Source organism: Ursus americanus, chromosome 2, assembly GCF_024610735.1.
Source record: "Ursus americanus isolate L20-20 chromosome 2, mUrsAme1.1.p, whole genome shotgun sequence".
In the NCBI taxonomy this organism is placed as follows: domain Eukaryota; kingdom Metazoa; phylum Chordata; class Mammalia; order Carnivora; family Ursidae; genus Ursus; species Ursus americanus.
In genome coordinates, this window is record NC_142128.1 from 3953021 (window position 1) to 3969327 (window position 16307).

General features: G+C 62.9%; 1 protein-coding gene across 1 annotated transcript in view; it reads right to left on the reverse strand.

Moving 5' to 3' along the window:
* The window catches only part of TNRC18 (trinucleotide repeat containing 18), an 85204-nt gene that overhangs the window by 1223 nt on the left and 67674 nt on the right, over positions 1 to 16307 (reverse strand). Inside the window, 10 exon segments of the mRNA XM_045813394.2 lie at positions 2911 to 4238; positions 4573 to 4737; positions 5338 to 5454; positions 7813 to 7921; positions 8004 to 8079; positions 8520 to 8637; positions 10408 to 10549; positions 10882 to 11034; positions 14809 to 14925; positions 14927 to 15243. Of these exon segments, the coding sequence (XP_045669350.2) occupies positions 2911 to 4238; positions 4573 to 4737; positions 5338 to 5454; positions 7813 to 7921; positions 8004 to 8079; positions 8520 to 8637; positions 10408 to 10549; positions 10882 to 11034; positions 14809 to 14925; positions 14927 to 15243 (2642 nt within the window).

Here is a 16307-nt window from a genome sequence, read left to right on the forward strand (position 1 = left end):
GGGGGTCTGCAGGGGCGGCTGGGGAGGAGCAGACCCCCTGCTGGCTCCAGCTGGGGAGCCTTCTTCATCTCTTTGCACACTGGGTGTCCAACGGGGGCTTCCCGGACACAAGGACCCGCACTAAGGGGGACTTCCGTTCCCTGTCCCCAAGCGGCGCTGGCACAGGACGCCTGGGAGGGCCCGCAGACCCCACACCTGCTGTCTGCAAGGCTCGCACGGCTGGGCCCTGCCGTCCCCTACTGAACCCCAACTTCCCGGTAGGGACAGCAAGGTCCAGTGGGGGGACAGGGCAGGCTCCCAGCTTTGCCTCTGGACGGAGCACAGGGCTCCACCCCCACAGCTGTCACACAGCCCTTCAACATCCCCTGGGGCCACAGGTCACCGGCTGTGCGGCCTGGTTCTTACACCTGAGCATGGGACTGGGAGTCAGCTGCCACATGGCCTCATCAGGGGTGAGGGAGTGGGGAGCATGGGCCGAGGGCTGTCCCTGGGACCATGTCAACCCCCAGGGGAAGCCCCTGACTAAGGTCAGCCCGGGGCCCGCGGGATCCAGCACGAGGAGCACATCTCCCAGGCCCATGGCGTGCTGGGTTTTTCTTAGTCACTCAACAAACATTTCCTGGCCTGGCACGGGACAGACACAGAGGTCCGAGGAGGGAACACACCAAAACCCACCACAGCCCTAGCGAGCTCGGGGGTGGGGGGCAACCCGCAGAGAGACCAGACCTCAGCAAAGCACGGCCCCCCCCACGGAAGCGGCGCATGATCTCCTCGAACTAAGATCTAAAACTCACTCTGCCGGTGACTCAGGGCCAATTCGCCTCAACAGGGGAGACCTGCACGCTCATGTCCAACCTTTCCTACTTTTAAAGCCTCGGACCCCAGTGGGGACAGACTTTCGGATGTTCTTGTCACTGGTTTCTTGGAGGTGCTACAAACCACAAATTCTTTCAGCTCAAGGGGGAAAATAAATTCAGGGTGAGGTGCACGGCTACAATGTTGGCACCAGCCCATCTCTGCCAGCCGTTGTCTCTGGCATCCTGCGGCTCCATCCACGCGGCTCCCCGGTGGGGCCGATCCCGCCCCTGCAGCGAGCACGGGGCCTGGCCTGGCCAATCTGAACAGCCTGTCTTCCTACTGGCTCAGAGGTGGGCTCGGGACCGCTACCAACTTTAGCTCGAATCCCTTGCAAAAAGACCCTTCCTCCCTCCTGTCACTTCCGAGCGGGTAGAACAGGAGCTGGAAGCTACTGGGGCTGCTTGTTGCCCAGAGGGAAGAAGCTGTCCGAGCAGACCAGTGTGAAGGTAGGAAGGCGCAACTGAAGCCTGGAACACGGACCCACCAGTGGGTCTGAAGACAGCCTTCCAAACCCCTGGATGCAGCTGCACCTGAAGCCGCACCTCCCCGGACTTTCCGTATAAAGCGGCCAGTAAGTCTGGCCCTGGGCTCTGTCACCGCAGCAGTGAGGGCCCCGAGGCTAACGCAGGGCAAGAGCCAGTCACGGTGGAGGGCAGACAGCAAGGCTGTGTCAGTCTCCGGCTCGGAGGCACCTGCTGGAACCAGAGCTCCAGGAGGCCTGGTGGGGAATGTCTGAGTGCAGCCTGGCAGGGAAGATCCTATAAGCTCCAATTTGCTGTCCCCAGCGGTGGCCTTGGCAGGAGAGGTCCTCTCATCCTGGAGCCAGCAACCCCTGCGGGCTGGAAGTCAGACAACCCGTGCCCCGCAGGCTCAGAGAAGCACATTATCTGCCCCAGGTTCAAGTCAGTGCCTCCAAGGCAGGGAAGCCCTAAGGAGAGCAGGAGCTGAGAGGGGGCGGGGTGCGGAGTGCTCCCCGACTCCCTGCTCTGCACCCCTTCCGCAGAGCCCTCCAGTGGCACTGGCAGAGGGGGCCCCCAAGAGCCACTGCTAAGACAGAAACCCCCAAGCTGGGGTCTTGATTCGGAACCTCTCCCCCACTTTTCTGGCCTTGTTGACGTGCCCCAGGGAGCGGATGCAACAAACCCCCAGCAGCTTCTCAAGGTCTTAGGAAGTGCGCTGTCAGACCCCACAAGCTCATCCCTGTCAACCCCCAAGTCCCCATGCCTGCCCTGGCACGAACTGGCACTGGGGGGGGGGGTACAGACCCAGTAGGGCGTCTCCTCCAAGCCCACCTCCCAGGGGGCCTGGGACTCGGGGGACGGGCTCTGTGGGCAAAGCTGTCCAGCTGCACCTGCGGACAAGGAGCCGGTCTTCCTGTCCAAGGGCATGGGACGGACTGGTGACTGTGGGGGCTGCTCCCCGCCCGCACACGGAAGCTTCTCGGGTGCGTGTACATGCGGGGTACACGTCGGCATGTGCACAGGGCAGACAGGCACAGGGTGGGCTGGGAGGGCTCCTTCTGGAGAATCACCCTCTATTATAGGACCTGGGCAACCAGAACATTCTCCCTTCGCTCGATTGTGGGTGGGTGGGCACCCGATCCAGCCCCAGGTCTCTGCTGGCAAACACCGGGAAAGCAGCACCTCCTGCTGGGGTCGCCACCCCGGTCAGCCAGAGGCCGAGGGCTATTCTGCTGCAAGGCTAGAGGACAGCTGAGCACGAAGCCCACGCCAAGAGTCAGGCTGTGGGGTTCTGAGAGCCCCTCTGTGCGGTAACTAGACGCCTACCCAAGGGGCCTGTCCCTGCCTGCTTTTTGGCCTGTGTTCCACAGAGGGGCGGGTCTGGGCCCGAGATCACAGGCAGCACTGCTCTGGGGGGGACACGGCTTTGAACCCAGCAGAGCAGGCGTTCTCGGGCGCTCTGAGACTCAGGGGACACGAGTATAAAATGCGATCGCCCCACACGGCTCACCCCCACCCTCACGGTGCAGGGGCTGGGCGGGCAGGTGACGGACGGGCGGGCACGCAAGGGCAGAGCCCCGCCCTCGGCTACCTGGGTGGGCTTGCCGAACCACTTCCAGAGCTGCCGGGCGGGCAGGAAGGCGGCAATCTTGGGCCGGTTCTCCACGGACGGCAGGCGCTGCCGCTTGGCCAGCTCCTTGGTGGTGGGCAGGTGGACGCCCTCTCTCTTCTTGGGTCGGCTCTTGGCCCCCGCCCCGGCCTGCGCCTTGGGCGGCAGAGGCTGCGGGGGCTGCGGCGGGGGCGCCTGCGGCGGGGGCGCCGGGGCCTTCTTGCCCGGGGAGTGTGCCGAGGAGCGAGCCTTGCCCGCCGGCTTGGGCGCCTTGCTGGGGAGGGCCGGCGGGGCGGAGGGGCCGGCCGCGGGGGCCGGAGCTGCCTCGTCGTCGGAGCTGCAAGAAGAATCGTCGGTGGTGGAGGAGGACGAGGAGGAGGACGAGGACGACGACGAGGAGGAGGACGAGGACGAGGAGGACGAGGACGAGGAAGAGGAGGAAGAGGACGAGGACGAGGAGGAGGATGAGGACGAGGAGGAGGACGAGGACGACGAGGACGACGAGGACGAGGACGAGGAGGACGAGGACGACGAGGCCCTGGAGCTGGAGGCGCTGCAGTTCCGGCCGCCGCCGCCCTGGCCCTCCTCCTCCCCCTCGGTCTCTGAGCTGCTGCTGCTGCTGCTGCCGCTGTCGCTGCTGCTGCTGCCGCTCTCCGACTCCTCGGCCCCGTCCTGCTCTGCCTGGCCCTTGTCTGGGCTCTTGGCGTTGCCCGAGTCCTCGAACTCGAGCCCGACCCCGGGCTCCTGGGCCAGGTCGCCATCCGTGGCCTTGGGCCGGGCGGCCTTGGGCTCGCCGCCGCCTGCGGCCGGGGGGTAGCCGCCCAGGCCCAGGAGGCCCTTGGGCTCCTGCCAGCCCCCGGCGCCTGGGTCCTCCCGCAGCAGCAGGGCCTCTTTGGCCTTCTTGCTCTTGGGCGACGTCACGCCCTCGTGGTCCAGCTTGACGAGCAGCTCGGCCTCCTCCCCGGGCCGCCGGGTGCCCTTGGGGGCCGCCTCTTCTGCAGCCCGGGCCTTCTTGGGCTTGGGTCGGGTGGCGGGCATGGTGATAGGCATGGTGACGAGGGGGGCAGGGGCCAGGGCCGTGGCGGGGACCGGCAGCTCCCCAAAGGGCTCAGGAGCCGGGCAGCTGGTGAAGGTCGACGGCGCCGGGCTGGGCTGTGGGGGCGCTGGGCGAGCCTTGGGGGCTTTGGCCCGCTTGTCCATGGGTTCTGGGGGGCTCTTCTTGGAACTCGGGGTGCTGATGGGCTCCAGGGCCAACGGGGTACTGGGGACCTCCTCTGTTGGGCCTCCCTCCTCTAAGACGGCAGCTCTATCTAGAAGAGAGAAGGGAAAAGCTTATGTGAGGCCAGGGTCGCAGGCCAGAAAGCCCTGTTTCAAGCCCGGCTCTGCCCGTTCCTGAGCAGCGTCTGCTCTGGGCTCTCAAGTCACTGTCACCCCAGCACGGTCCCTGGCCGTCTCGGCTCCTAGCACTTGTCCCTGGATGCTAGACCGAACCACCGCTCTGCCCCCGACAGACCAACGTGCCCCCCAGAGCTTCGGTTTCCCCATCTGTCACCGGGTCCCAGTGGCTGTGTGGCCCAGTCCCCACAGAGGTGTTCCCGCACCTGCCCTTGTGCCTCGGCCGAGGCCGAGCTGGGGCCGACATACCACTCTTGGCTTTGGTGCTGGGTTTCCGCCCACGCCCTCGTGACTTGGCGCCGGGCTCCTCGGACCCTGGTGTGCCCCCATCTTTGCTGTCTCCGGTGTCTTTGCTGGTCTTCCGGCTGCGGCGCTTGGCGCTTGGCACCAGGAGGGCGGGGGATGGCTCCGCACCTGCAGGGCAGGACAGACGGTGGCTCAGGCCCGGTCTCTGCTCTCCTGGTCCCCCGAGCATCATCTGTCACGGGGGACAGGGGCTGGATAACCCCGCCGCGGACCCTGCTTGGCCTGCTGCAGGGGCTGCATGGTTGGGGAGGGTGGCAGGGGTGCAGTCAGGTGTCTGCAGGCACAGAAAGCTCCATGGGGGCTCCTCGAATGAGCCAAGGCTCCCCCTCCCCCCGGAAGATGCTCAAAACCACGGAACCCCAGAAGTCAGGCAGTCCTGCCTCCAGTCGGGAGCCCTGGAAGTCACTCCCCACCTGGAACCTGAGCTTTGCATTACACTCAAGACCGAGGTGGGAACTTGGTGCTATTGTGGACATAGGAAGCATGGAACATTCAGTGATGGTGACTGGCCAGCCTCGATGCAGGCCTGGGGAGCCTGGGGAGCCCCGAGAGCCCCTGCCCAACGCCCACTCTGGGAGCCCCACCCATGGTTCCTGCCATTGCCATCCCATGGGTGTAAAACGGTGGCCAGAGCCCAGAGTTAGGCTCAGAGGGGAGCCAGGTGTGGATGTGGGGTTCCCCCCGCCCAGGGCAGCAGGGCTGGCTCACACTGGATCTTATAGTCAGGAGGCAGGAGGCGGATGTGGGAGAGGGGGATCCTCCCCGTGTCCCCATCATCGAACTCCACAGTGATCAGGTCCCCATCATCCTCGAGGCCGAGCAAGCCTGTGGGCAGAGGGGCAGGGTCAGGGAGGCCAGTGGACCCCACTCTCTGAGGAGCACAAGGGGGTCAGAAACCAGACGGTAAGCAGCCCTAGGCTTGAGATGTGCAAGGACAGGTATACAGTGGTGCAGAATGTGAGCTTCAGATCGTGTGGTCCCAGCAGGAGCACCAGCATTCCCATTCCGGCATCCTGCCTCACTCCCAATACCCTCCCCCAAGAGCCTCCCCAAAGCAACAGGGGGCGAGGCAAGGGCAGGCACCCCAAGGGACAGAGGGAGCGGGCGAGGGGCTGGCACAGGTGGGAGCGTGGCGTTTCACAGACAACCAGCTGCTCTCAGGGACCTGGAAGGAGGCCAGTTTTCACAAGGGAGCCCCGCAAGGCTCAGGCCCAGGAGGTGCCCCGCACCTCTAAAGGCAGAGGTCAGGGGACCCCAACACTGGACAGGCTGAGGGTTACACCTGGGGCGGCTGGGCGGTGACCCCCACCCAGCTTCCACATGCAGATGCCCAGCCAGACCCCAAGGACAGGGCCATGGGTGGTATGCTGGCTGGCAGCAGGTGCACCGCGGGTGCTGGAACCGGGGGTCCCCACAAAACACGCCTGCCACGCACACGGTTTCCGATCTGCTTCCTACGGAATGCCAGGGCCAAAAGGACATCCTCCCAGGAGAGGCAGACATGGACCAGAGAAGTCAGGGGACACTAAAGAAGAGAACAGGACCCCGAGAGGGAGAAGGGGGCCTCAGGAGACAAGGGAGCTGGGGGAACCTGACACGGAAACAGCAGATTCACTGAGAAGTCTGAAAAAGGTGACACAACACAAGCAACAGGATATGAAACAAAATAATATAAAAACAAGAAGACAAGACACAAACATTAAAAAAAAAAAAAAAAGACTGAGAAAAAACTTAGGAATTCTTACGTGACAGCAGGAATTTCAAAAATTCAAGAGAATGAAGGGCCAGAAGGGCAGGGTTAGCGGAGGAAAGCTCCGGGGAGGTAGAACAGAATGGTGAAGAAACAGATAACTGACAGGAAGAAAGATACAGGCACTGCAGGCAGCCCGGCTTGGGAGTGAAAGCCCCAGGGAGTGGCTCTCAGGGCAGTGCGGGCGGCCAGGAACAGAGGACATTTGCTTCACAGAGCCCTCCGCCCCCAAAATCCCCAGCAATGCGCACGCGCGCGCACACACACACACACACACACACACGCACACGGAGACAGACACATACACGCAAACCCACATGAAATTCCAGATCTAGGAATGAGAACACCCTAACGTTTCCAGAGAGCAGAGGCAAGTCTCCTCCAAAGACGTGGCTATAATCACGGCATCGAACTTCTCCAACAACATCAGAAGCCAGATAACAGCAGACTGGTGACTTTGAAGCAGTAATGGAAAATCATTTCCAACCCAGACTTTATCCCCAGCTCAAGGATCTCGGAAGCGCGGGCTCGGAGAGAGCGCTGAGGCACGCGCGTGCTGGAGGGCTTTGCCTCCTGCACCCTTCTCAGAAAGCGACGAGGGAATGGGAACAAGGAAGAGAAAGGCACGGACGCGGCCCGGAAGCCGGAGAGATGGGGTTCTCAGAGGGATGACCAGGGGGAGTCCGTAGAGTGACCCCATCGTGGTCCGGGGGCCAGAAAGCCGTAGGGGACCTGAATCACAATGAACTGTTACCACAGTCAGAGGCCCTCCTGCCCGGCTCCCCCCCGATCCCACCTTCTGCGTCTATGCGGACGCCAGATGGCTGCGGGGAGCGCTGTACTGGGCAGCTGGTCGGGGGGGGGGGTGTTTTCTGTGACATAATGAACATCCACATCCCCGCCTCCCGGAAGCGTTGGGCCCGCAGCAGCTAAGGGGGCGCTGTCTGGGTGTCTGACAACTGTCCCTACATCTTCTGGGGCTCCTGCTATTTTCGTCTGCCTAGCTCTCGATCTCTTACTCTGCTAACAGCACCCCAACCATACCGGGGAGCCACGGTCCCCTCTCTCAGTCCACATGTGGAATCGGACAGCCGACCTCGCTCGTCAGTGTCGGGGATAAGACCCACAGCGCTGAGCGAAATCCGCACGAAACGAGCCGGCTCCACCGCTCCATCGCACGACTCACGTGGGAACCGAGGGAACTCCCCCCACAACGGCATTTGTGAAGATGGCAGGATCCCCGAGGACTGGGTGTGAAGCCAGCACCGACGGGAGCACACTCAGCACTGGGGCCTGAGGACTGCGTGAACCGCGCCGGCCCAGAGGCCCTGTAAGCCTTCAGCTATGCGAGCCGGCACTGCCGTTCGTGTCTGCACCCATCAGGGTTGGGGGGGGCGACTGAAAGAGGCAAGAGGAAGCCGGGGGGACCTCACCTCGGACCACGGTGCCCGGGTACAGGCAGCGGTACTGCTGGCTCCAGTAGGCCGCGATTCTGGTCCCTTGCGGCAGGAAGCGAGTGGAGGCCGGCCTCACGTCGTTGATCTGGGGAAGCCAAGAGTTGAGCAGCAGGGTGACCAGGACCGGCCCCCACCCACCCGCCCAGGGGCGCGCCGCCCGGGCTCACCGCCTCCTGCAGCAGCTGTTCCAGGCAGTAGATGTGGGGCCGGTTCCCGCGCTCGCCCTCCACCACCACACGGTATCTGCAAGGCCACGGCACATGTGGGGTGAGGGGACAGGCACCGTGGACCTTCCCAGAGGGACCCCTGCCCCTCGACTCCTGGCCACCCGCCCGAGCGCCAGCTCTGCCTCCCAGACCACCCAGCTGTGACGTCGGAGCCGGGGGTCTGCTGACGCCCTATACAGACCCAGGGCAAGTCTCTCCCCTTCCGGGTCTCGGTTTCCTCTGCTGTAAAGCGAGGGGCTGCGGGTCCAAGAGAGGCCAGCACATCCCCCTCGGCCCTCGCGCAGAGAGCGCCGGCCCCCCGGGGCCATTTGCCTGGTTCTACACAGAAGCCGAGGCTCAGAGAAGCAAAGCCACCTGCCCACAGAGGCCCGGCACCCCGGGCACGGGACTGGCTGAGGGTCTTCGGGCTCAGGCCAGTGCTGCCCCCCCGCCCAGTCCCCCAGGTCCCCCACTCACATGTCCGGTGAGTGCACGGTCTGCACGTGCCCGGCATACAGCAGCTTGTCGTCCATGGGGATGAGCACACGCAGGCCGTCCTTCAGCTCGTCCTTGTCGATGATGCAGGAGCGCGGAGCTGCAGGGGGGTCGGCGGGGAGGCAGGGCTGGAGCCAGGGGGCAGCCAGGAGACCCGCCCTCCCTGCGCGGAGCCTCCCTTCCCCCTCTGCAGGCCATGTGTGTGCCCCCCATGTGCCCAGACAGGCCTCGTGCAGGGACATGCAGTGGGGCCACGACCAGCCCCTCCCATCCTGACCCAGGCCTCTGGAAAGATTCCAAGTGGGGAAGAACCAGGGGTGACAGCCTGCACGTGCTGCCCCTCCTCTACCCCAAAGACCACCACCCTTCGGGTCCAGGCAGGAGGCTCCAGGTCATCAGCCCCCCGCTGCTACCCCTTTGGCCAAACCGCCACGACTTTCCACCTGGAATGCCATTTGTTCCGGTGGAAGCCAAACCCCCCTAGCCAAACTTCCCGGCGAGGCTGCCCTCACTGGTCCCGGCCCACCTCCTCACTTGTCCTCATCCCAAAGCTGCCTCTACCCTTGGCTTAAAAGCCACCTACTCCTGGCACCCTAAATCCAGACGCTCCTCAGTTTCCTCCTTCAGCCTCAGCCATACTGCTTTGGACCCCCAGACCCACTCTTCCTGCCCCAGGGGACCTTGAACCCGGCCCCACCCTTCTGTGACCAGGCTAGAGAAATCCAGACAGCTCGCCGGGGTGGACAGAACAGCCAGCCCACCTGTCCATCGCTGCCTGCACCCACCCCCCTACCACAGCCCCACCGTGGGTGCAATGGACTTCCCACCCCTCGACACTAAGTGTGGCCACCTGACTTCCTCTGGCCAGTGGCATGAGGGGAGGACTGATCAAGTGCCGATTCTGAACCTAGGCCTTAAGAGGCCTCATCAGCTCCCACTTGCCCTGTGGGCCTCTAGCAGCATGGTCAAGGAGCAGAGCAGTCCCTCAAGCCATTGTGCTGTTGTGGGAACAAGCCCACACAATACCTACTGCCGTCTACCACCAAGGAGCTGTTTGTCACACGGCAACAGCTGACTGATACACTCCCAACCAGGCGAAGACGTGCCTCGGCCAGGCTCATCCTCTTGCCCCGCACCTGCCCCACCCAATTCACAGCCTCAGCCTCTCGTCCAAGCTCCAGACCCCTGGGTCCAAGTGCCAGGCTTACATCGCTTCCCTGGGACGTACTCCAGGCACCCCAGACTCCAGTCAGCAAAGCACGGCACAGGATCTCCCTCTGCTCCCTCCGTGCCCACCCTACCACCACCCATCCGCACCCCCTCTCATCTGCTCACACAGCCCACCCACCCCACAGCCCCCCTCTCCCTCCCAATTAGCCCAAACCCACCGCATCTCCCTCCGTGCTGCCCCATGGCGCTGCAGCCCATCATCTCTCGCTGGGATCCCCACAACGGCCTCCTCCCTGGACTCCCTGTCCCCCTCGAGGCCCCTCCCATCCGTCCTCGACAATCCAGTCAGAGAGCACTTTCCAAACCAACCCGACCGCACTGACCTTCCACTTACAACCTCTGACAGCATCTTAGTTTCATCAGGGCAAAGACCAGACTCTGCCCACGGCCCGCAAGCCTGCGCCACCTGCCTCTGCCTCCTCCTCCCCCACGGCTGTGCTCCCGCCCCCACCAGCTTACCAAATCAGAGCCAAATGGGCCTCTCTCGGTTTACCGCACACACCAGGCCCCACCCAACCCCAGGCCCCTGCAGGCGCCCACTCCTCGTGCTAGCTCAGCCCCCGCCCACCTCCCCCCGCAGGGGAACCTCCTGTACCCCCACACCGCCGGCTGGAGCCAACATGGCATCGCGGGTACTTACCCGGAGTCAGCGGCCGCTCCACGGCCCCGCCGCGAGGCAGGTGCTCATCCTCAGAGAAGCTCGAGTCCTGGTTGGGCTCGAAGTCCTCCTCGGCAGCCATGCTCTCCATCAGCTTGCTCACGGCTCCCCCCTTCCCCCGATTCTGGGGACAGAGCACAGCAGGCCAACGGCTCGGTACGTGCCATGCCCAGTCCTGCGGCTTAGGACCCTCCCTGGGAACCCAGGCTCACAGGCCGCAGGGGCACCTGCCACACGGGCAGCGGGGGTGCAGCCGGCCCCACCCCGCAGGCCAGAGGGAGGGCACCACGGGCCCGTGAGCCAGATGGCCATGACTGCACGTGGGGAGCCCGCACCTGCAGACACAAGCGGGTCGGAGCATGAGCAGCCTGGCCGGGGGCTAGACGGCGTGTGGGCAGCTTGCCCCCATCTGGGGGGTCCCACGGGGACCTCGCTCTCAGGCACGGCGAGCCTTACCTCCTTCTTCACCTCCTTCCCTTTGGCCTTGGCCTTGCTCCTCTTGGCAGTGGCCGGGGGGCTGGTGTGGGGAGCCCGGGCCTCGGGGGGCAGGGCGGCAACACGGGGTGGGGGCAGCGCAGCCCCTGAGCCGGCCTCCTTCCCCTTCTTCTTCTGGGTGAGGAAGCAACAGAGGTGCCATCAGAGGCCGTCCTCCCCCACCACTCGCCCTCCGGGGAGGGGAACGAGACACCTCCCCTCCCTTTCCGCAAGTATGTCTGTTCTTCATCTTAACTGTTTTATTACCACTATATGTTGCTTGCTGTAAAAAGGAAAAAAGAAGTACCAAAGTGCATACAGGCGCAACTTCCTGTCCAGCGTACCCTATCAAGTACACAGCACTGACCAGAATCACTAGGGGCTGCCTGGCGCATCCTTCCAGAACTTTCCACCAGCACTACAACCACGTAAACAGGTTACACAGACACATTTGCACACACACGGTATTTTTTTTTTTTAAACACAGATGGGAATTTACCAAAACTCCTGCTTTGCACCCCCTCCCCCACCGCGAGTATGTCTGATATACACAGAGACTGCCTCACTTCAGCGGCTGCTATGTGTGCGTTTGGGGGCGGGCGCAGGTCACTGAACCACCGCCCAGCGATGGATGCACAGGCGGCCCCCACTTTGCTCTTCCAAGTGACGCCGCAAGAACAGAACAGTACCGGTTAGTTCCACGGGCACGTTCCAGAAGGAGCAGGCGGAAACCTTCGACTGCCTCGGCCCCAGCAATGAGGGGAGAGCCACGCCCACCCCAGCTCCAAGCCCCCCAGGGACGGTGGGGTGGGAGGGGCCACATGCGTGTGGGCACACACACACACACACACACACACACACCCCAGCGGCCTGGAAACTGGTCCCAGAGCGCCCACCGGCTTTGCACTTCGGAGCAGAGCAGTGCCAACAGCCTGCCATCCTGGGACCTTAGGGAAACCATCACAGATCCAGTTACAAGCTTTTAGGCGGGCGGCTGCGGGAAGAACCAAGTGGGGGTACTTGGTGCAAGAAGCAAGCTCAGGCTATGGTCTGCACGACCCAGGGGCGATGGGCAGGCGGCAGGGTCGGGCGGGGGTGGGGGGGGTCACTTTATGCTTTTGAAAAGACACATTCCTGAAACAAAACCACCAAGTCCAGGGACCAGAGGATGTGGGAAATGAAGAAACAGAAAGAGAATCCCAGGCGAATGTTAAAAAAGACCACAGCGAAAGTCACGGCTTCCCACCAGACGAGTGACATCCCCAGCACATGGCATCGTAAGGGACAAAGCAGACGACGGTACAGGGATAGGAGGTACTCGGCGTGGATCCCCATTTGCGGGGGGAATAGATATAATTCTGCTTTCTCGTTTCGGACGTGTGCCTTCATCCTGTTCACATTTCTGAGATCGGAAGGCACCCCGGGGGCAGAAGGAACGTCTGTAACGTGGTTCTGTTGCCTTTCCCCCAAGCGTCTGTTGTGAATACAGAGCTCCCCCTGCGGCGTCCGTCTCTGCAGCTGTGCACATGGGGCGGGGGGACGGCAAGCCAAGTTCTGAGGGGACTTGTGTTTTCTTCCCTGTTCTGCATCCTCCAAATCACTGTTCTAATCACACAACGCTGATAACTGTGTCTTTCCCGCTGACCAGAAAGCCCCTTTCTGGGAACCTTATTTTTTTTTTATTAAGAAAAGACCTCCAGGGGCGCCTGGGTGACTCGATTGGTTGAGGATCTGACTCGTGGTTTTGGCTCAGGTTGTCATCTCAAGGTCCTGAGTTCAAGCCCCGCTCAGGTTCTGTGCTCAGCAGGGAGTCTGCTTGGGATTCTCTCTCTCTCTTTCTCTGCCCCTCCCCCCCAAAATAAAGAAATAAAAATCTTTTTTAAGAAAAAGTAAAATAAGGCTGATGGCAAACGGGAAGGTACAAGTCTAAAAAGGATACGAAAGTGTATCTCACAAAACTACGAACGCTGGTTGTTCCTGGAGTGATTTCATGCTATCTGGTATCTCTCCTTTCGTGGATAATTAGCCTGTTCTGCTCTAGTCTTTCACTGTGTCGCCACAAGGCTGGGGTTGGGCGAGCCCCTCCTCCCCTCCCCGACACAAGGTGCTGCATCTTGGCAAAGGGCCCAGGGGCCAGTGTGGCCCAGGGGTGTTCAAAGCTCAGCTTGGATGACTGTTAGCTGCCATGACCTTGGTGGCAGAGGGGGGTGACAAGGCCACCTGCAAAGCGCAGTTAATATGAGTAACCCACCTCACAGAGTCTCGTGATACAGGGACATGGTAAGAAATATATACTTGGTCTCAGCCCCTGGTTCCTGACCCAGAGCTCCTAAGCCCCTTGGGATTTCCTGGATCACAGGAGCGTCTTTTGTCCTAATGAGGTGACTGCGGGAAGTCCCTAGCTAGCCTCGGGATGGGGGCCGCTCACCAGAAACACCAAGCCAGGAGGAGAAGCCGGGAACTCTGCGCTCCAGCCCACATCCTCCGGAGAGCGCAGAGGGTCCAGGGTCTGAGTTAATCATCAATCGTGCCAGTGTGATGAAGCCCCCCCTAAGGCCCTACCTGAGGGACTCGGGCAGCTTCCCGGTCGGGAGCACCTGGAGAGGGCAGGGAAGTACCACATCCTCCCCCCCGCCCCGTCCCTACCATCTGGCTGTTGCGGAACTGTGTGCTTCCTGATAAATGGTCAGAGTAAGGAAAGTGCCTCCCAGTTCCGTGCGTCCCTCCGGGGAATTATCGACCCTGAGCAGCGGGTCCTGGGAACCCCCCACTACGCAGCCAGTGCGTCGGTCAGAAGCAAAGGGACAACCTGAGCCCCGGGACTGGTGTGTGAAGTGGGGGTGGGCTGGGGACGGTCCTGTGGGACGCGGCCCTCCGCCAACTCCAGGGAGTCCTTGCTAGAAGGGTCATGGGCGGACAAAACAGGTTTCCCTTTACCAATAAAGGACGTATGGGTGGTAAAGGGGTGAGAGCCTGCCTGGGCCCTATCGCGGACCACCTGGTGAGATCATCACGAGCATTCCGTACTATTCTAACACCTTCCCTCTGAGGCCTGGGAAAGCTGAGAGGGCTTCATCCGTGGACAAACAGGTGACCACGAATCACCGCGGAAGACCCACAAATGCGGCCCCTTCCTCACTAGCCCCCATTACGGGAAATCAGTGCTGAGTCTCAACCCCATCGTGACGTCCTAGTTATCCGAGAGATCATCCTCCGTCAGGGTCGGGGGCGGGGAGCCCACTGCCGAGCGCTGGCTGTTAGGTCTGAACGCAACCACTCAAAGCGGGGACGACTGGCCATGAGCTTCCTAGCAGCCCGAGCAAGGAGGGGAGCAGGTCTGCATGTCCTGGAGTGCTCAGAAAGCAAGCATTCTCCAGCTGGGAGCCCAGGCAGAGAACTCAGGGCGTTATGACTTCCACTCGCTTCTGGAGAACTGAGATTCTCCTCCAGGTGTGGGTGGAGGCCACGCACCACAGTAGGACCGACAGTGTCAGACTTTGTCACCAACAGAATCACTACCACGTAGCACGTGGCCGTAACCACAGAGACCCTGACCTAGGGTCCAAGCTCATCACTCGACGCGACAGCACTTACTTGACCCGGCGACGGGCACCTGTGTGGGAGACCTTTCTCGAGGAGCACACGGAAGTCCTCCCTATCACACGCGGGGAGTTCAGTATTTTGATAACTGCATGTCAGGCTGGCTGTTCTCCTTTGGGGTCCCCGCACCTCACCTCCACATGAGAGACGGGAGGTGAGGGCACCTCAGTAAGGGAGGGGTGCTCAGCGCCTCAGGCCAGGTCTCCGTGCCTGCCGCCCAAAGGGGGGCCCCTGCAGCTGGGGGGAGCAGGGCCCGGGAGTCGGGGTCCCTTCCCGTGGGCCACCCCCACCCCCGCACGGAGCCCCTACCTTCCTGGGGTCCTTCCTGTCCTTGGCGCGGCCGGTGTCCTTGCGAGGGCTCAGTGGGCCCCCCTTGCCGCAGCGGCTGGGCTTGGTGGCCGCGGGCGCTGCGCTGCTGGGGGCCGGGGGTAGCGGCGGCCGAGGCGTCGTGCAGGAAGATGCGCTCGCTGCGCCGCCGTGTCCACAGGTCGTCGTCGCTGGCCTCGGGCCCCGCCTCGAAGCCGGGCTCCTTGGCGCCCCGCAGCTTGCGGGCCTTGCGCCCCTTCTCTGCCGCCAGCTTGGCCTTGTCGGGACTGGTGGGGCCAGGGCCCCGGGCGCTGGGTGCAGGCGAGGCCAGGGAGGGGCCTGGCTCCCCCAGTCCCTTCTTGGGCCGCAGCAGCCCGGCAGGCGACCGCTTCCGCACCTTGACCTCGCTCTCCGAGTCAGTGTACTCAAACTCCGTGCCTGTGTGCGGGACGAGGGCAGGGGCTGTGGACAGGGGCTCCCGGGACCCCCACTTCCCACCCACCCAGACACCCTGGCCACCAGCAGAAGGCCACAGTCCCTCCCCTCCTCCAATGGAAGCTTCTCATTTGCAGGAGAGGCACCTGAGGCCCAGAGGAGGAGGAGGAGGACTCACCCGGCCACACGCTTGTGAGTGGCAGGTCCTGCGGGCCCCACCGCTGTCCCAAAGCCGCCCCCACCCCACCCCGTGGCTGCCCAGACTCTGCTCCCTCCCCCTCCCCCCAAGAACATTATCTCGTTATGTGAAGATTCCTGCCCGGCCCCACGTGAGCTTCCCCTCTGCCTCCTATGTGCCCCGTGGGAATCCCAGAAGCCAGGGCAGGCTGGGGAGGCCTGAGGCCCGCGGGGGCAGCAGGTCCAGGGGAGGCAGGTGGAAAGCCCGCATGAAATCCCCAAGCCTGGCGGGGCCTCTCCTCCACTTCCTCGTGCCGCTTCTCAGAGCTGGGAGGTCCCTGGCACCCACCCCCTTTCAGAGGGTAGGCCTCACTACAACTCACACAGCCCTGGGGCCTGGCCCCCTTCTGCCACCCCTGAGGCTCATCCCATCCCACAGACAAGGGCCCAGGCTCGATCCAAACCCTCAAGCTGCTGGGCTCCTTCACACACAAACTTCTCTCCAATACCCAGCTGTGCTCCATCCCTTCAAACCTGCAGGCCTTTGCTTCTCATGGCCCCTCTGCCTGGAGCACCATCTCTCCTGGCCCCCACCTGGAAACCCGCAGTCTCCCATCTGAGAAGACCCGCTCAGCACCCTGGGGCACCCTCTGTCAACACCTCCATCACCGTCACCACAGGCACATATCCAGCTGTTAGCTTCCCGCCCATGTCTGCCCATCCTGTCCTGCTCCCCCCCCCCAGAAGCAGATCCCCAATTTTACTACCCCAGGCCTACTGACCCCTGGGCAGCCAGCAGCCTGCCCTCCAGGGCTCCTCTGGGAGGCCCAGCCCCATCGCCCAACAGAGGCAGCCGCTACAGCGCAGCCGGGCTGGGAGGGGGCACGCTC